The 20,331-nt window shown below is 40.1% G+C and overlaps 1 protein-coding gene across 2 annotated transcripts; it reads left to right on the forward strand.

Moving 5' to 3' along the window:
* The first annotated feature begins 6,328 nt into the window (after positions 1–6,328).
* On the forward strand, positions 6,329–19,565 carry pwwp2a (PWWP domain containing 2A). Of its 2 annotated transcripts, XM_053240168.1 has the most exons (3): positions 6,329–7,400; positions 11,860–13,763; positions 18,063–19,565. In XM_053240168.1, exons 1-2 carry the CDS (start codon positions 6,355–6,357, stop codon positions 13,742–13,744), a joined length of 2,931 nt encoding a protein of 976 aa, XP_053096143.1. In that variant the 5' UTR covers positions 6,329–6,354; the 3' UTR covers positions 13,745–13,763; positions 18,063–19,565. The 2 variants fall into 2 exon arrangements, with proteins under 2 accessions (XP_053096143.1, XP_026794492.1); XM_026938691.3 differs by lacking the exon at positions 18,063–19,565 and having other exon boundaries at positions 11,860–16,047.
* Positions 19,566–20,331: the final 766 nt, after the last annotated feature.

Below are 20,331 nucleotides of genomic sequence, written 5' to 3' on the forward strand. Positions count from 1 at the left end.
TAGTTAGCGTTACACCTGCTAGCAAACTTGTATAGTGATTTTATCTACACAATATAATAGCCAGCCTAATGTTAGCAAACCTGTGATGATGTTTAATAGTTTAATAGTTTGTTGCATGTTAGCTAGTGACCTTGGCTATTGCTTAGCCTAATATTAGCTAGCTAGCTAGCAATGTTGGCTACTGGTTTACACAAAATAACTTATAGCTTAATGTTAGCTAGCTTGCTAGTGTTTAGTTTTAATCACATTATATAATAGTTAGCTTAGCATTAGTTATCTGATAGTTAACCTGGCTCGCTCCTAACAACTACTCAAGCGAAATAGATACTGCTATAGAAGAAACATTGGCTTAGCTACGTACATAGCGGTGTGCTTAGATAGCTGGTCCTTTTCTACTATGGTACCTTTTTGTATGTTGTGTTTACTATAGGCTACATATTGTATGTGAACAAATATGTTCACCTGCATAGGAATATATAGCCATAATATATAGGCATTTCTTTCTTTTCTTCCTGATGAAAAACCCTGTATGATCTGAACAGCTACCAGCTGCAAAAATGCAGGCTGAGCAGGTCAAGTTGGTTAGTCTTTGCCAGCTGGTGTTATTTTCCAGCATCCTTATTACTTGACTAAATTGATCAATAAATGTGTGAAATTTTCCTTATTGTTTATTGTCTATATTATAGCATTAGTAATGCTGATAACATTAGTTATTGCCCCGGTAGTTGGTCAGACTAAGCTGGATGTTTCAGCAGGGCTTCCTTTTTCTTGATGTTATTCCATATATAACACTTTTAGTATTGAACATCCTTGGTGCTGAATAGACAGAATGTAGCTGGTGGCTGTGACAAAGCCATGCTCTTGGCAGCACAGGAAGCTGCGCATTGACCTTGTGTGTAGGCAGACTCTAAGCTCTTTACACTGCGGATAGAGCACACGGGATAATCTGGGCAATCTTGTTGCTGCAGCATGTTGTGCATACTCAAGCAAACTATCGCTAATATACTGTAAAAGAACTAAAACAAGTCAGTTGGAAGTACCTCATAATAAGGATATTATCCTTACCAGGTTTGTGTCTTATTGAGTCAAGGGTGGAATTTATACTTAAATGAAAGAACAGATTAACGTGTCAAAATCTTACTTAATTAGAAGTGGAAGTATACAACCAAAAATGGACTGAAATGAAAGTAGAAAATTTTTACTTTTAATTATACTCAGGTATTAAATATTAAAAAGTAACAGATGAAATTATGTTAATGTGAAAAATTACCTTGTAAAATTATTTATCTAAAACTGTTAGAAGATGATTTTTACTTTTGACAGTAGACATCATTCAGTCTCTGTTTGAATGATGTTTGCTGGTCATAAGCATGACTAACGTGATATAGATTGACGATCAATTAATCAGTAGTTAAATATCCTGTAAATAACCAATATTAGGCCTTCAGCTAATTGTCACTGAATTAATATTTTTTGACTCTCTGCACTTAAGATTCTATGAATAAAATGGTCCATTTTGAACATTTCAGAACAGAGTTTGGTAAAAGGGAAATGTACAGGTCACAGCTTATGTATGACCCACAGGTCATTGCCCTTCAACACATAAAACTCAATGGCAGCTGCTCATGGATTACAACCTTAATTGCAACATAGCTTCAGTTTGTTTAAGGCAAATTAATTTGTCTCTTCCTTCTTCATGCCCCTGATGTTCTGGGGACAAATACATAGAGCACAAATATGCTACAGGTTCTGCAGCTTCTTCTGAATGTCTACATTCATTCACCCTCAGGTAAAACCGAGGTTAAGTAATAGGCAACTGTATGACTAAGTCTGAGTTCAGACACTGAAAAATAAAATGCCATTGATCAGCAGATATGATCAGTTCTTTTTATAAGATATTAACATTTGTGAGCTCAGGAGACCATAAGATGTGTCTCCGAGTTGGCTGGAACTAAAATACTGGCCCTATGTGGATAATACTGAGCAGCCCTGGTTGAAACAAAATGCCCTACTTTATTATATTATGATATTTTGTTTACACAAAGCCAACAGCAGTGAGCTAGCTGGCTAAAAGACTGTGAACGCAAACTGGATCAGAAACCACCATAATACACAGATCAGGTAACAAGTTGTATGATAAGATTGGATGATAAGAATACACACACTAGAAGCGACCAGGAGTGTGTTTTGTTCTTCACTCTGTGTTTTAGTTAGCTTGGTGCCAGTAGCTGGCTAGCTCTTAGCCCTGGTTGGTGTACTGTTGAGCAAGGCCCTGCATAGACAGAGTACACTTACACAGCATCTCTTTTGCCTTTAACAAAAGCTTATGTTTTAGTTAGATAGCTAAATTAGCTGGCTAGCTTGCTTTTTGTGCCATGTTCTGATTCTGCAGAACACAAATGAGGGCATGTTGCACAAACAGAGCTGAGGTATCAGAATAGAGCTGACTGTGTGACCCAGCCGGCTGAAACACGGGCTGTCGTTAAACGTGAGAGGTTTTGCTTTTTAGTACTCAGTAACTGTAAATCACTCTGATGTGCTCAATAAAGAATTGTTCTCATAACACTTCTATAATACTGAGGAAATGACCATAAAGGCAGGAGATAATTACATCCTCAGGGCCTCAAATAGTTGGGCCCAATCACTACTGTACTAAATAATATATCAGTACAACACTACTGAAATTATTTAGTGCATAATATTTCATTTGGGATGCAGCCTTGAATGTGTATTACCAGAGACGGTTTGAATAGAGATAGTTGTTTATCTCTGGCATTTTGTCAGTCAACTTGTTGTTCATGATGTTACTAGGAAATGCCTGGCCTATCAAATTCTTTCACTGCTGCATGCATAAATATAGGGGCACTTTGTGCTGCAGTAAGAAAAACATTTTTGTGTTATTTGAGCCAAAAATGACACTATTTGGGCAGATTTTAACATCCATTTCATTGCTTTAAAGGTCATATTGTCAATCTGTTTTGTGTATATGTCTCACTCCATTCAAGCAGATAGTAGCCTGGTCTTGTATGACCAAAAGTAACTGCCCAGGAGCGGTCGGCACCGAGTGGACATACTTTATTAGAAGGAGTTTGCTTAGCCTGCTTCTCATAACAGCCACATTAATCTGCACTGTGGAGAATGGTTCAGCACAACCCATGCAATGGAAAATTCTTGCAAGAATAGCTCGTAATAGCATTTTATACCAGAGAGGGCTTCTAAACCCAAAAGCCCCCAAACCCCAAATCTTACATATAGCAGCTTTAGGTTGTTTATGAATATGTGTGAATTCTAAACCTTATATGCACGTTACACAATATGGCCAAAAGTTTGTAGACACAAGACCATGAAACCCATATGTGGCCCTTTCCACAAAATTGGAAGCACACAATTGTACAGGATGTCTTTGTATGCTGTAGCATTACAGTTTCCCTTCATTGGAACTAAGGGGCCCAAACATGTTCCAGCAAAAGTGAAGTCCATGTAGTCATGGGTTGCCAAGGTTGGAGTGGAAGAACTCACAGTGGCCTGCACAGACCCCTGACCTCAACCCCACTGAACACCTTTGGGATGAACTGAAACACAGACTGCGCCTCAGGCCTGCTCATGCAACATCAGTGTCCGACCTCACTAATGGTCTTGTGGCTGAATGAGCAAATTGCCACAGCCACACTCCAAAATCTAGTGGAAAGCCTTCCCAGAAGAGTGGAGGTTAGTATAAGAGCAAATGGAGGACTAAATCTGGAATGGGATGTTCAAAAAGCACATATGCCCATATAATGTATAGTTTCAATTTCTTGACCACTGATTTGTTGTTAAGGCCATTAAAAGCTTAATATTTTGCAGTTTTGGGCTTGGCCCATTTTTCTGCCCAGGAGTGTATATTCACTTTAATATATGTTTTTAAATGTCACTGCGAAAGTGGAATTAGTAGAATGTCATCTCTTGTATGACCAACAAGTCATTGACCCCATAGTCTTTTGAGTGACTTACAAGTCTCCTCAGGTTGTGCCAAAACCCATGAAACAGCGCCTGTGATCTAGCGTTAAGTGGCGTGATTACAATATGACAATTTAACCCGCGTCCTTCACAGGTCTGTTCTCAAGAGTAGATGAGTTTGATGACCATAAACCGTAGTGGAACATAAACTTTTACAATACTGTCATACAAAATGTCCCTTAAGGTTTGACAATAAATGTCCTGTGATAATACCTGCTGTGAGGACAGATCACATAAGTAAATTTCACAGTTTAATTTTTTTATTAGCTTGGTGAACATTTATTATCAAATGTTACCTAGCTCTACTGTGAGTACTGTGCTGTGAAGTCAAGAAACTTCCTCCTTAAATGGTGATAATTCTTTTTCCATATTTTATAACAAGAAAATAATAGAAAATAATATTTTTGTACTATTATTATTTGTTACTTGTTAAATTGCAATTTCCAAAATAAGCTATCAATACACCGTGCTAAATTCTTGTGCAGTAGTCAAAAACACGCAAATCTTGAGCTCTTGCACACTCTCTCTCTCTCTCTCTCTCTCTCTCTCTCTCTCTCTCTCTCTCTCTTGCTCTCATTCTTTCTGTTTTACTATATATCTGACTGGACAGATGGAAATATGCATAACACAGAACCTGATATACCTGTGTGTGTACAAAAAAATCTATTCAGCTCATCAGGGTCATGATGTTAAGAATTTGAAAGAATGGTGGAAGAGAAAAGATGTTGGGAGACAAAATGCTCTTAATTTTAATGAGTAAAGATACATAGAGAAACATAAGAAAATGTAGTGCTAATAGAATCAAATCGAATAGAATAGAATAGAATAGTCACTTAAAGGAAAACTCCACCCTGAAAATATGTTTATACTATGTTTCTACATAGATTTGTGATATGTTTAGTGATTCTGGTGCAAATCTGTTGGCTGGTGCTGTATTTTCATTATTCCTGTGAGATGTTAATGGTAGTGTGCCGCACTGGCATTACAGGGGGACATTGCTAGTGCAATGAAGAAAAAAGTGCATAATCTTAGACTGTTAAGTGATAAAAGTCAGGTTTTGCTGTTAGTATCTAAAAACAAAAGGCAAGAGTTTCTTTTCTCACTCACCATTTTCCAGTTCAATGCTTAGTTCAGTGTAGAAGTAGTGGAGACAGCAAATGTTGGACTCAAAGTTCCTCACGTTCCTCATTTGATTCAGCAAGTTTTTAGTGAATAAATACAACATATATACAACATAGCTTATTGGATATAAGTAGTATAACAGACATTTTCAACACTAATGTCTGACTGATGATGCTTCCTGTCTTATACTACACATTATACTTAATATCAAATCTGATTTTTTTTCCCCCTTTTCTTTTGTTTTATTGAAATGCAACTTTATGGTGTCAAGGTAAAGCTGTTCACTTGATTCACAAGCAGTGTACGAATGCCTAAACCACCTTGCTGGAAAAAAAAAAAAAAAACAATAGAAACCCTCATAGAATTTATAATGGTTTTAATGGATATAATGGGAATTGTATTGGTTTTAATGGAAACTGTATAATGGTCCCTATGGGTCTCGACTGCTAATTTGTTGCCTTCTAGTGGTGGCATGTTATGTCTAGTGGATACCATTAAGGACCAGTAATGGTAATGGTAATGGTTTTAATGGTTAACTGATAGTTTGTAATGGTATTTGTAGTGGAAACCATTAGAATTTCTTTGATGGTTTCTATTGTTTTGGGTTTTTTTTTTTTCAGCAGGGGCAGTGGTTCCCAAAGTGAGGTCCATGAAGTGTAGGCAGATAGTCCATGATTTTTTAAATTTGGTTACAATGGTGAAAAAACATTATCCCACTATTTATCAAAGTCTGTTTGACTGGTCACTTGAATTGACGTCAGTAACTCAGAAACAAGTTGGACCTAATGTGTTCTGGCAGCGGAAAGTTCTGGAATAGAAAGTACTATGGCTACGATAAATAGACAAAATATTATGGTACACATTTAAATATTGTTTATAAAATAAAGTTGTGTTGAGGGGGTTTGAGGAATTTATCTTTTAGTTAAAGGGGTCCCTGGCTGTAAAAACTTTGAGAACCCTGCAGCTGCAAAGGGCCCAATATGTATGCAACTCAACATTGCCCCTTGTGGCGCCAAACTTGTCTCTTTTTTTTTCTTAAGCAAAGCAATATTGACAAAACAGAAGCCAATCACAATGGCGTTTTCAGGACGTCCCTTTGAATGGCAGTAATTTGAGCCACACAGTGACAGACTCGCGCCGCATTAGCCAATAGCGAGTGCGCTTAGTTCCTCGGTGGGCGGGATCTCCGCTTATCAGTAGGAGAGGGCCAAGTAGTAGTTGCAAAGCGGAAAGAAAATGGCGGCCGTGGCTGCGGAGCCAGGAGCTGCTGCTGCTGCTGCATCAACAACAACAGTGGGGGACGGGCTCGAGTACGAAGCGGAGCCCGGTGAGCATGTGGCCGGCTTAGAGCCCGACTCAGCAGCGGGCTTCGTCCCAGAAATGGAGCTGTGTCACCAGGCTGAGAGTGTGGATGCAGTTCAGGAATGCAGTCAGGTCCGAATGGAAATGAGAAGGCCGGACCTGCGAGTCGCGGGAAAAGCGCTCCGTGTGCACGCAGAGGATGGACACAGCGACACGGACGAGCGCGTGCTCACGGACTGCACGCATAACGACACTGGGGTTGCAGAGGAGCGCCTGAAAGAGTCGTTTTCTCCAACCGCGCCGGCTGCTAATAACGAGGTCAGTCCACACGAGTCCATCGCCTGCTTTCCGCCCTGCTCCGGCTCAGATCCTGAACCCGCCACCGTTTTCTCGCTTTCTGTCCCTGCTCGAGCTGCTCCTGAAGCGGAGACCGGATTGTCCGTGACTGAAACGGGGGAACCAGACCACAGTAATCCCGAATCGGTGCATCCTGCTGATCTGGAGCATGATTTCGTAGGATTAGAGACAATCTCAGAGCCCGAAGCTGCAAGTGCTGCTCCCTGCTCCGACTTCAAACCTGCAGAGGATGCTTTCCATGAACGCCCTCAGTCTCCCAAATCGCAGTCCACTTCATCACAAGAGACCTCGTTTAGAGAATCGGTTGCACAAAGTTGCACGAGTGACTCTTCTCACATCTCCAGTAAGGACTCTGTCCAGCTTCCAGCAGAGAACGAGCATCCTCACACCTCCCCAGAACCGCAGGATGAGAGTTTAGTGGTGTGTGAGTCGGGTGTGAGCGCAGAGCCCGAGCAGAAAGTGTGTGCAGAAACTGTGGACAGACAGCCAGAGGCGATCTGCGGGCTCGTGCCTGGTTCCGAGGTTCGGGTCTCACTGGATCACATCATCGACGATGCACTCGTTGTGTCGTTTCGTTTAGGCGAGAAGATCTTCTCCGGGGTGCTCATGGACCTTTCCAAAAGGTAAACACCTGCTTTGCATGGTGCAAGGAATTAAAACCTGATCATGATCATGGCTTGTGTTTCTCTCTGCTCAGTCCTGAGTGCATTGTCAGAAATCTTTGTTTACCTTTTGGGGTGGTTTGAATGAAGCCCCACCCACTACACATGGCACCATTATTATTTAAAATGATTTGCTGTATTAATCACACAAGCACTGCATAATGCAACTACTACAAGTCCTTATGTAGAGGAATGCACCAGTCTGGCACTTAGTATTGATATCAGGGTCAATATTAACCTGAAATGCTGTAAAAGGTCAGATTAGACATTTTTGATCTGATTCACTGATGTGCTCTGAACACATGTAGTGTTGATTGACACACTAAAGATCATACCCAAACTGTCTTAAAGCACATCATCTTCATGCATGTGATTTTTATTTTATTTTTTTTAATAACTTAGAAACTCGGAGGCTTATGAGGATGTACGAAGCTTATGATTATTGGATCAGTATCGGGTATTATCTGACACTTAAGGTTGAGATATTTGATATCAGTGTATCAAAACTGGAAAAAAATATCCCTACTTACATACCTGTTCTCCTGGCTGATGATTCAGTCAGACTCTAATTCCCTTACATTAGCAATCAAGGTTAAGTGCTACATGCGAAGGGCATACTGATTTCTCCCTAACCGATTTCCTCATCCTATAAACGAATGAGGCGTGTTATTAGTGATATCTGATTAATATTTCCCAAATAGAGGCGTTTGCCTCATGAGTAAAGTTGACTTTCAAAATGCAAGATTCTTACACAAGCCTGGAAAAAATTTAGAGTTTAGAGGAAATTGTTTCCATACTGGGAAAAGTATTCCAAATCTTAAATGTTAAATCCAAATCTGTTGTCTTTAGACATTCTCTTCACACACTAACATAGAAAGCCTGAAAGATTTTTTTAAGAAAATAATCATTTTAAAGTCTTGAAAAGGTCTGCAAGAGCCCTACATTGTCAAGATGAACAACTGACCCCTATATACAATAGTATTTCTGACACAAATTTAACTGAATTTGAATTACATTAATCTCATATATTTCATATTTAATTGATATGTTTTGATACACAACATCAGGTTAATGTCGAAGTTATGGGCTAGCTTTTTCTTGCTATTATGCCTCAGCATGCTAAATAAGTTGTTTTGGGTAAAACAGAAATCCCAATTTCTACATTTAAAAGCAATTTAAATGCATTATAACATCAGTAAACTGTGTATGTGTGTGTGATATCAGGGTTCAGAATAGCAGAACTGGTCACTAAACATAAATGTGCAGTGTGGCTTTATGGGTTAGTCCTAGATAGTGATACTTAAGTGAAATCTCGTTGGTAGGTTATGTGCACGACATGTTTAGAAAAAAAAAAATTAAATCTGGACTCCTGAAGGTTTCAAGAGGGTTTCATGCAAACAACAGCGGATTTCGCTTTCAGAGAGAGTTCCGAGTAGAATCCTTTTAGGAAGCGAAGAACCCTTAACTATCCAAAGACCCACTGAGAATGGTACTTTTTATGTAACAGTGCATCTCCAGCCACACCCAGAGTCGATTCAGTTGGGGTTTTATCATTAGTCTGCAAAATTTTTCATGCGAATAAGATTACTGTGTTAAACGTGAGCCGCAATTTTTTTTTTTTTTTTTTTGGTTGCTCAAATTGCTCTACTCTGGTTGCGAACATGCATATCTTTAGCTTACTACTAAGGTTTCACTAGTAGCCTCAGGACAGTCCATTATCGACATAAAACAAGAATATCTGTACATGCTACAGAACATATACAAAACCATTCATTTGGCCACAGTCAGAGGTTTTACCACAAAATGTAAACATAACATCACTGTGCAATGCCTAACACAGTTCTTTGCTCTTCACAATTTCTGCTGCCGAAATGGCCGAAATCTGCTGCTGATCTGTTTTGGGTAAATCAAACACTTTAGGTCTGTTGCAGCGCAGCTAGTTGTGTGGACCTGTTGTTGTGGACCTATGAGTATGAACAAATATGTGGAAGCCAAAAAAAAAATGCAGATAATGTTTCACAGAAACATTTCACAATTCCTCACTTCCTTTGATATTCACAGATTTTGCTCAGCATTATCACATCGCTTGCCCCTCCTACTTTGCTTCACTACTGGTCACATCACCTATTGTCACATCGAAAATAAAGAACTTTCAGCTGCTTTGTCGCATGGCACTGCTGGTGTGAATGCATAGTTACTCAACAAGTTAAAATTACAATGTATTGATGAATTAGAGATCTGTAGAAAAAGAACCTAGAACTGGACAGGTTAAGATTGGATATAGGGCAGGTGATGTCTTTCCAATATTCTGTCCAGTTTTGGTGAGCCTGTGCCCACTGTAGCCTCACACGCTGTTTTTGGCTAACAGGAGTGGAATCCGACATGGTCTTCTGCTGTAGCCCACCCACCTCAACATTCGACATGATGGGATGATCATTCTGAGATGCTTTTCACGCTTTTAAAGAGTGGCTATTTAAGTTTCCTTAGCCTTTGTGTTAGCTGTAACCAGTCTCACCATTCTCCTATGACCTCCTATGAGATCAGCAGTTTCTGAAATATTCAAGCCAGTCCGTCTTTTTTCCCCATTGAGTTTGATATGAAGAATAACTCAAGCCTTTGACCTGTTCCGGCATGATTTTATGCATTGTGCTGCTGCCACATTTAGGCTAATTGGATAATTGCATGAATGCGCATGGTTACAGGTGTTCCTGTTAAAGTGGCCGGTGAGTGTAGGTCAATAGTTAAAACACACTGATACACATATTAGATCTAAGCAGCGGATGATACCCAATACTGCTTTGATACAGACTATTTTTTTTTTATAATATATAAATAAGATAATGCAAGCAAAGTCTTTCAGCTATTAATGCGCCTCTAATGAATATAAAAAAGCCTGCCTATTTTATTTAGCATAAAAAGAAGAAAATTGTCAGTAAATATGCTACATGTTCATAATGTGTCTAAAGAATACATCGCTGGATTAGATACATGAAATCCAATTCTTTACCAGTCTAGCAGTGCATGCCGATGTCAATGTGAAACTGAACGCTTCTAGATGTTTTAGAATATTGGCACTGGATATGAAATGTCACTTCTTTACAGAGAGTTTTGTCGTGTTCTAGCCGTCTGTCGTCTGTAAGCTTTCTTTTTTTAACAGTGCCTGGCCAAACAGTTTCCCCCAGTTCTGATAAGACATGCCATATGGCCACCCAAGTTACAAGCAGAGAGTGTACAGTAGTATGGGACCTACTGCTCCAGTTATATTTGTACATTATTTAATCACATTATTGCTCTTTATGCTCTACTTTGTTTCTCAGGAGCAAATTCATGCTTCTAAATGAGACTATGAGTATATGAGTATTATTGGGGTTTTCCTGATAGAGTATATTTTTTATAGTTTATCTGATATGACATATCTACATTGACCTGGTAATGGATAGATGAATAAGTTTCCCTTTTACAAGTGGTTAAAAATGATTAATGTACAGCATGATCACAATTTTTTTGGCTCCCCACACCGTTAATGTGTTAGGAAGTTTTGAGCACTCAGCCGAAACCATTCTGCATCATAGCTTTGAAATGATGTGCCAGCCATATTTAGTCGCAAGCAGGTCGAAGGCGATCTTCATTTGCATTTTTGGCCTTGGTTCCTCTTAGGTTTGTTAGATCTCATCACATTTTGAAAAAGAACTGGATCTTTTGATTCCTTCCTAGAAAACATTGAACGCAAGCTATTATGTTTTATTCATGTGCCTTTGATGCAGAATCATAGTCCCAGACATGTGAAATGTGAGTTTTTCATTTTCTCTTTCTACCAGACTCTTGATTTCTGCAAAGCATTATTAAGGGCATTACAGTATTTCATTACACAAATAAAATAGTGTGACATAAATGGCACTGATTACATGAGCCTACAACAGACATAACAAAACAAAAACAGACATAATTTAAACATAATTTGCTTTGTTTTTAAAGGCAAAATTTCTTTGATCTTTTGTTGTTATGGGGATTTAGAGAGAGTTTTCCCCTTTGTTTAGTTTTTCAGAATTTGAACATCAGAAGCAATAAATGATCCACATTGACATCTAGAGCATTTTCAATACTAAATGGGGTTTGTAATGTGTTTATAACACGCCATGAAGGTGCATTGCACAAACACATGCATGAATTGAAAAGCAGTGAAACTGTTGTAGGTATTAGATGTCATGAGTCTGTGTGAGTTTGTACGAGTCTCTGCTGCTTTCAGCCAATGTCTTCTGAGTGTAACTGATGGCTGCAATCATAGGATATAAGATGTGTAAATATTTCAAATGGTAAACAAGAAACCATTTCTCTGAAGATGTTCAGAACATAAATGAGACAAAATGTATTCTGCATTTTTCTTTTTAAATGTTTACCTGTTTCCATTCTCTGTCCTCAGATTTGGACCCTATGGAATTCCAATAACTGTGTTTCCCAAGAGAGAGTACAAGGACAAACCAGAATCTATGCAGCTTAAGACGGAGGCATTCCAGTCAGAGACTGAGAAGGGAGTCGCTCAAGGAACTCCTGACGTCCTTTCAGAGGAACCTGTGCAGGGGCCTTCAGTGGCTCAACCCAGTTCTAACCCCGAGCCCAACCCATGGACCGTGAAACCACCCCCTTTGTTTCAGGAGGGGGCTCCTTACCCGCCTCCACTGTTCATCAGGGACACCTACAACCAGTCGTTACCTCAGCCTCCACCTCGCAAGATCAAACGGCCGAAGCGCAGGCTGTACAGAGAGGAGCCCACCTCCATTATGAATGCCATCAAGCTTCGACCGAGACAAGTGCTGTGTGATAAATGCAAAGGGGCTGTGGTACAAGGCGAGAAACGCGAAACGCGCAGAGGCCCTATATCAGACTGCCGGAGTGATGATGCAAAACGCCGGCGCAATGAGAGCACAGCTCCGGGTGCTGGGAAGCGGCCTCGCAATGAGGCACGTTCAGAGGACAGGAGCCGCTCAGCCGATGTGCCCAAGCGGCAAGCTGCAGCGATACGGGTCACTTCTTCAACCCCCTCCACTCTGGGCCAGAGCCAAGTAAAAGGAACAGCTGCAGGGAGCCGAGTGATTAAAGGAGTGTCCGCCACTGCACCGGCCTCAGCCAATTCCCGGGTCCATCTCAGTGCCAAGAAAGTGCTGCAGAGCAAAAACGTTGACCACTCGAAGGCACGTGAAGTGCTAAAGATGGCCAAAGCACAGAAGAGGCAGAGGGAATCGGTCACGGGCAGCAGCGGTAACACGAAGGCCATGACGAGGGCCGCAGCTCTTCAGGAGGCCCACCAGAAGGTCCACTTCACCCGACGACTGCAGCAGATCAGTGGAGGAGGACCAGGCATGTCCAACCCGCTGCCACCCAGGATGCGCATCAAGCCTCAAAGGTACCGTAATGAAGAAAATGATTCTTCCTCATGTAAGCCACCTTGCTTGGAGAAAGTGCCAGGAGGAGGGCGTTTAACGCTGCCTAAGCTAGCTGCTCCTCGCTGCACCTCCACACGCTCCGCAGGCCAGGCCACTGCCGCTGCAGAGCCTCAGGGGCCAGACAGAGAGCTGGATCCCCCACTGAGGCAGGCGCGACCCAAACCCCAACCGCTCTCCCAGCCACCCTCGGACGACAGCAAACCGCAGCCTGAGCCAGAGGAACAGGGGCGGGAGATACGCGGGAGCAAGGCTGGCAACCTGGTGGTATACATGACCCTGAAACCCAGGCAGCCCGACTCCTCTAGTACCTCCATGTGCAGTGTCGATAGTGCAGATGACTTAAAGTCATCAAACTCTGAGTGTAGCTCGACCGAGACGCTTGACTTCCCTCCTCCTGGCGATTTTCGATCTGCCTCTGCCCCTGGCACATCTTCCACTTTCGTCTCTGCCTCTTCCTCTGCTCCCAAGGATTCAAAAAAGCGCAGTAAATCCCTCAAAGCTGCAGTTTTTTCCAAAAATGTCTCGAAGTGTGTTGCTCTGGATGGCAGGACCATTTGCGTAGGGGACATTGTGTGGGCTAAAATCCTTGGCTTCCCTTGGTGGCCTGCCCGCATCTTAGCTATCACAGTGAGCCGCAAAGATAATGGGCTGTTAGTCAGGCAGGAGGCCCGCGTCTCCTGGTTTGGGTCACCTACCACTTCCTTCCTGGCAATTACTCAGCTTGCCCCCTTTCTAGAAAACTTCCAGTCTCGCTTTGACAAGAAGAGAAAGGGCCTGTACCGTAAAGCCATCACAGAGGCCGCCAAGGCAGCCAAACAGCTCACTCCTGAGGTTCGCGCCTTGCTAACTCAGTTTGAGACGTGAGTCTGTGTGCCTTTGAAAGGTAGGCAAAGCAGGCTCCGCTTTTGCCCCATACCCCTTTCAGAAAAGAAAGAATACAAACTCTTCACCCCTTACCGTACCCAGCCACCTTGCAGAGAGAAGCCCAAAAAGTGTCAGGCCAGTCAACCAGGACTCATTTATTTTCATGGGAAAAGCAGAAATTAGGGAGTCTGGGGAGCTGAATGTTGTTGGAAGTTGACTGAGATGCTGAATAATGATAATGATAGGGAAATGCTTGTCATGATTCATGTGACGAAATACTCTCATGTATAATTTAACTTTCTTTTGAGCCCATATGCCATATTGAATCTATCATTTGATATTTTCACATCAGTATTTTACTGTATTAGTGTGTAATTAAGCCTTTTTTTCTTCCCAGATCATTCATTTGCTTAAACCTGTAGTGTCATATAGTAAAAGAATCAGTCAGTGGAAGAAATTTGTATTATTTTTTATTATTAATGTTATTATTCCTAATCTTTTAAATAGTATTTATTGAATTGGACGTGGTTTAGACAGGATAAATGGTTCTATAGCTAAAAGGACGTTTCAGGGAGATGTGAATATTGGTCCAGATTCAGACAGATTAAAGGCATCGCTTTTGTTTCTAGATTATAGCTTCCTTGTGGGTATGTAGAAAAGAGGCACTGTGGGCTTTGATGGAAACAGTTAAGTGTTCATGAGGAGTTTGAACCACTCCGCTAGACATCTCTTACTCTAACACTCGCTGTAAAACTGAACAACACATCTTAAGGCCTGTGCATAAGAAAGACAGTAAAATGTGAAAAAGGACCCTGGTGGGTACAAAGTCTCTAACTCAGGTAGACGAAGAGACTTGCCTGGTGCTGCTCCTCCTTTATAATCAGACTTAATCAGATGCTGGATCCTTGGTCTGAGGAGAAGAGAGGAGTCTTGATCTGGGTGTGGTTCTTGGCCAGCCGTGGCTTCGCAGGCAGTTTAGCTGAGGTTTTGTTGGAGGTGTGTACAAGCCAAAGCCGCCTCAAGTGCCAGAGAGCGGAGTGAGCAGAGGCCCTGTTCATCTCTTAGCAGATAAAACCAGAAGCAGACGTGCCAGCTGAACTGAGCAGCCCTGATTCCCACCTTCACAGCTGCAACTGCTCGCTTCACTTCTCCTTCCTCCTCTCACCCACTTCACAGCTCCTCTCTTCTCCAATTCTCTCCTCCATTTGTCACCATCTCACATCTTCTTTCTCTCCTACCTTTCCCATGTGTTTGTCTTCCACTCTCTCTCATATATATATATATATATATATATATATATATATATATATATATATATATATATATATATATGATTTTATCTTAAATATTCCTGTTCCCTCATTCTTGTGTGGTTGCGATAGTTTCTTTTGGTTCATCCGTTGTTTATCACCGTGCTTCATCATGAGCACACTTTGTTACAGTCGAGCATTAAAATTCATAAGTTGCATTATACCGTTAAGAGAAGACTGTTATTAAACTGTCTTGCCGAAAACTAGAGCACTGAAGCACAAGACAGCAGTTCTGATAAGTAAATATAATATGTTTAACCATAATTATGCGTTAAAGCTTCTTTAAAAAAAATCGTGTTGGCTTAGTAGTTCAATGATTTCTCTGATTCTAGTGTTTTGTCTCTCGGAGGAATGTTTTAAACGGTGTTTATTTGTTGTGCCTGAACTTTATTTTTATGTCATTTCACTTTTTTTTTGGATCACAGGGCTGAACATGTGGGATACACAATTGTATATTGGCATATATACAGTATTCAACATGTATTTTCCCAGATGAATTGGGTGAGGAAGTGGTGTACTGAGAACATTTCATACCTGAGAACAAATGGTTTTAAATTTTTATGAAGCAAGTGAGTGATGTTAAGGGAAAATGTGTAATTTCTCTGTATCCATGTTTGTCCTTCACTTGCATTAGCATTCTGAACTGTATTTTTTCCACCTGAGAAGGGATTTACTGTAAGAGAGCCTGGTCTTCACAAGTACAGTAGTCACGTAGGCAGAGATCAGGAGCTTGAGATAAAAAAAAAACACTTTGCTTGGTAGACCACACTGACTGACTGACGTTTATTTGTCAAAAGCAGAGCAAAATGGTATTTATTTTTGGTGGTTGGCTTTGTTTCATTTCGATCTCTTTATTTTTTACATTTATTATTTCTATCTGTTTGCAGGTCAGAGAATGCTGTAAAACAATTGAAAAAAAATTACAGTGGAAGATATTGTGTACATGTTTTCTGATGTTTTAAGAGTATATAAATAAAATGTGAACTTCAAGAATTTTACCTAGTTGTCATTATTCTTTTTGTATCTTCCCTGACTAATGCATTTCATCTAAAATACCTAAGCCATATCTGAGATTAGCCAGCACTCTGTATCCCTTGTGAAGCATTACCAAAAAAAAAAAAGCTGGTCCTATTGTCAAACCTCAGAATAATGGAACAGAGCCATTATCAGGAATAAAAACATACAGTGCTTGAATACTGGCACAAAGAAATGATCATTTTCTCACCTGCAAACAGATGAGTAAAGGTTAGAACAGAATGAACCTAATCATGCTAAGATTACACGTTATATTTACGTTATTCACATTTCTGCAAGAGTTAATGTATGTAATGCAAACCTAATTATTAGCCTTTTGAACCTGCTGTGAAATGTTCATGTCAGTTTGCAGTTTACAAGATCACATGTTGCTGAGACGCAGTTTAAGTGTTTGAGGCATTATCAGGATGGTGTCATATATGTGTGTGGCGCCCTGGGAAAACCTTTTACAGTGTGAAATATAGAAGTGGTCTAATCTATATATAGTTCTACAGGCTTTCATGAACTTTCTCTTTTAGGTGTATCTCAATCAGAGCTAAAATTCTAGCATTTTAAAGTCTGTTTACCCCAAAAATGAAGACCCAAAATTGCATTTAAAGATTCCTTTCCTGTATCTGAATTCATTAGGCTTGTCTGTTTCGCTAGAGCACTTAATTGACTTCCAACAACTTGATACAAGAATGACATTCACTGTTCAAGGAGGTCGCGCTAGCTAGGTTTCAGACATCTTTAAGCCGATTTTACACTGTATGAGATGATCCCAATAAAATCTTGGCTGAATATAGACCGATGATGTTCTCGATGTCAGATTATGCATGAAGATCCTCTAACGATAGACCTGTGATTAAAGAAAATTGCTGTGTTCTGCATATATCGTCGATCAGTGTGATCCTCATGTAGAAAATTGGTTCACATAAACAGAAACAAGCCCTTGATATAGCACCATTCTGTCTGCTGCCACAATTAGAAAAATAGCTGTCCCATGAGTTTTGCGTAATCCTATGCCGTCTTCCTATTTGTGACGTTTACACAAGCATCGTTCCCAGAACCGTGTTTGCACTATATCAGCAAATCACATTAGGTGCCCTAAGTCCACCAGTCACACAACTAAAGAATCTGAATACAATGTGTGATTTTTGTGTGCAGCAGCAAAATCAGGCCAAAAATCGTAATGAGTAAACCCTGCTCTGGTTAGACTGGCTGTTTTTTTTGTTTTTTCTAAACTAAGCATTTGTAAAACTGGCTTCTTACTCAACATGATCTTTGCAGGCAGGTTAAAAAGTAAATAAAATATTTTTATATCATATATAAGGTTTCTTAAACTTCAAAGAACAAAGGATGTTAGACAGAAAATGCAATTTTGGACAAAACATAACATCTGCTGGAATTCAGCTGTAGTGACATCCGATGGGTTTTTCCCGACCGCCACGCGGATATTCACAATTCTGCCCTGCTTGTAGCATATGTCTTTTATATATATATATATATATATATATATATATATATATATATATATATATATATATATAAAAGTATAAAAATCCAAACGTAAATCTTTTTTGTTAGGATCATTCTAGATGCAGTTCTGGATGTCGTTTGCTTGAGGGCTATTTTTAAGCCTGTGTGGTAGACAGTACAAAGCAAACCTGTGGCAAAAGATTTGTTCCTCTGCTCGAACTGTTGGTTACCAAGTTTAACACCTAGCACTCTGAGCAGAACAGATTCATGTGTTGAAATTCAGTTGTTAATAACTCTGCGTCTCAATGCAAAGTTATTTTACACCCATTTAAATTAAGTGTATATTTCGTGCTGGTCATTTCCACATCATTTGCATTATTCTTTCTTTCTTGAGAATCAATGCTTTCATGTATTCCATTAAATGAACCTGCAGTGTGGCTTCTTTAATGACCGCCATGCTTCGAGATGTCTTTAGGGCGAGAGTCTGACCTGTTGTTCTCTTTGCTCTCTTTCAGTGCTGCAACACTGAAGGGATGCTGATTGGCCCGTTACCCAGGACACTGCCATTGGTCAAGAGCCAGCAGGATGGGAGGAGCCATCCTCACAGAGAGAACCAGGTGTAATGGAGAAATTATTTTTTATTTAAGAATAATTATATATTTATAATAATGAATTTAAGACTGTCCACCTCCTGCTCAATCAATCATGCTGATCCTACTCGATTTTTTTTGCTCCTTTTCTTCTGTGCACATTCAGTCACAGCATGTTTGAGTAAGGACGTCTGCAATACTGGACGGCACAGATTTGTTTTTACTATTATAAATTATAAGTGATGTCTATGCGTCAGAGTGTATGCAGGGGTTTTTAAGTGTATGTCTGTCTGATGAAAATAAGAATGAAGAATTCATTTAGAAATGATGGAAACCTTTTCTATGTGAAATGCAATAAATATTGCATGTGCTATGCTTCAAAGGACAGTTGCAGAGCACTGGGGAGAGATTACTGTTCTGAGGTGATGAATAAATGCCAGTGTTTCTGCAGAAATGTTCTTCGTGCTTTTTTGTATGAAGAGAGAAAGTCTGAGCTTTAAAACAGGGACAGAATGAAGGCTGGATTTCCTGGAGTGTTACTGCTCAGTAGTGAAAATAAAAATCACTTCTGCAGAAGTGAAGAAAATAAATTATTTTCACAATTTTTACTTATGTTAGGATCTATTAAAAGGGAGCCATTTAACATTAGTGACACAAGTTGCTCAACAATGTTGTATGAGCTTTCCAAAAGCATCACAGCACAAAGATCATTGTTAAACGGTAGAGCGAGCATCACTTTGAACTCTCTCTCTGTCTTTCTCTCTCCCAGTTAAAAATGATCTGAACTTCACACTGCTTTTGGGAAAACTAGTCCCTGAGCTGTACAAAAAAAGTAAAGTATAGAATATGAAAAAAACCCAGACTAAGTAATGTGGTAGTATTGTTGTTTATGCCACTGAGAGGTTAGAAAGAGTGCATCCGTACACTGTCATGACCAATAATAGTCCATGTGTCTTGTCATAGCCTCACCAGTCCATCCCTCTCCTCAGCCAAGATTTACTGTAAATCTACATCAATTTCTAAGGTTTCTAAAGACAAAGCTGTTGATTTCAGCCTGTCATAACTTTAAATGGTGTCTAAAACTATACACCATATTCTTTGCTTTCAGCCAGGCTTTCTTTAATGCCTCAGAGCTCTGCATGAAGAGAAAGAGGAAAGGATTGCTGCAAGCTGTCTCTCTCTCTCTCTCTCTCACACACACACACACACACACACACACACACACAGCTTTCCCTAGTCTTTCTCTCTGGAAGATTTTCTTATGCGTTTCAGTACAATCGGACAACTAGTGAATATACATTAGAATGGTGGATGTGGGCTTGCAAAGAGATTTTGTTATTACTTTATATGTATCTCTTTATGAAATGGACAAATAAATAAATCTGCTTTTTTCCCTCGTACCAACATGTGTGTGCTGTTTTTAATAAGGGACATTTTTGCTGCATGATCAGAATATGCACAAAGACCACTATTATGATACACTGCGCAAACTGTCTTGTCAGTTCTGGTTTAATGAAAATGTGGCACGTTGTAGTCCAAAGGTTTGTATATCCTTAGGACAAAATGGAATTTATGCTAAGAAGATATTTAGTGTGTTAGATTCAACAGTTTTTCCTTCATCCTCAAGTAACAAGATTTTTAAATAATGTACATTCACCAGCCACTTTATTAGGAACATCTGTACTCCTCCAAGGGCATGCAATTATCCAAACAGCCAATTAGGTGGCATTGGTCAAAATCTTCAGTTAATGTTTACACAGAACATCAGAATGGGGAAAAATGTGATCTCAGTGACTCTGGCCATGGCATGGGTTTTTTTAGCCATACAGGAAGACGACAGTAATCAAGTAACCACTCTTTACAACTGTGGTGAACAGAAAAGCATCACAAAGCACACAACATAGTGAACTTTGAGGCAGATGGACTACAGCAGCAGACCACATCAGGTTCTATTCCTGTCTTCTAAAAATTGGAATCTGAGGCTACAGTGGAGACAGGCTCGCTGAAACAGGACAGTTGAATATTTGAGGAATAGCATGTTCTTAATAAAGTGGCCAGTGAGTGTAAATATACTATAATAAACTGTCTGTCCACACTTTGTAACTATAGCCTTTATAGCTGTCTCCACACTCATTCAAATGCACTGAACAGATTCAAATTCCCTTCTAACTGCCAGATTGTATACAGACGGTCG

Source organism: Pangasianodon hypophthalmus, chromosome 15 (genome assembly GCF_027358585.1).
Source record: "Pangasianodon hypophthalmus isolate fPanHyp1 chromosome 15, fPanHyp1.pri, whole genome shotgun sequence".
Classification (NCBI taxonomy): Eukaryota; Metazoa; Chordata; class Actinopteri; order Siluriformes; family Pangasiidae; genus Pangasianodon; species Pangasianodon hypophthalmus.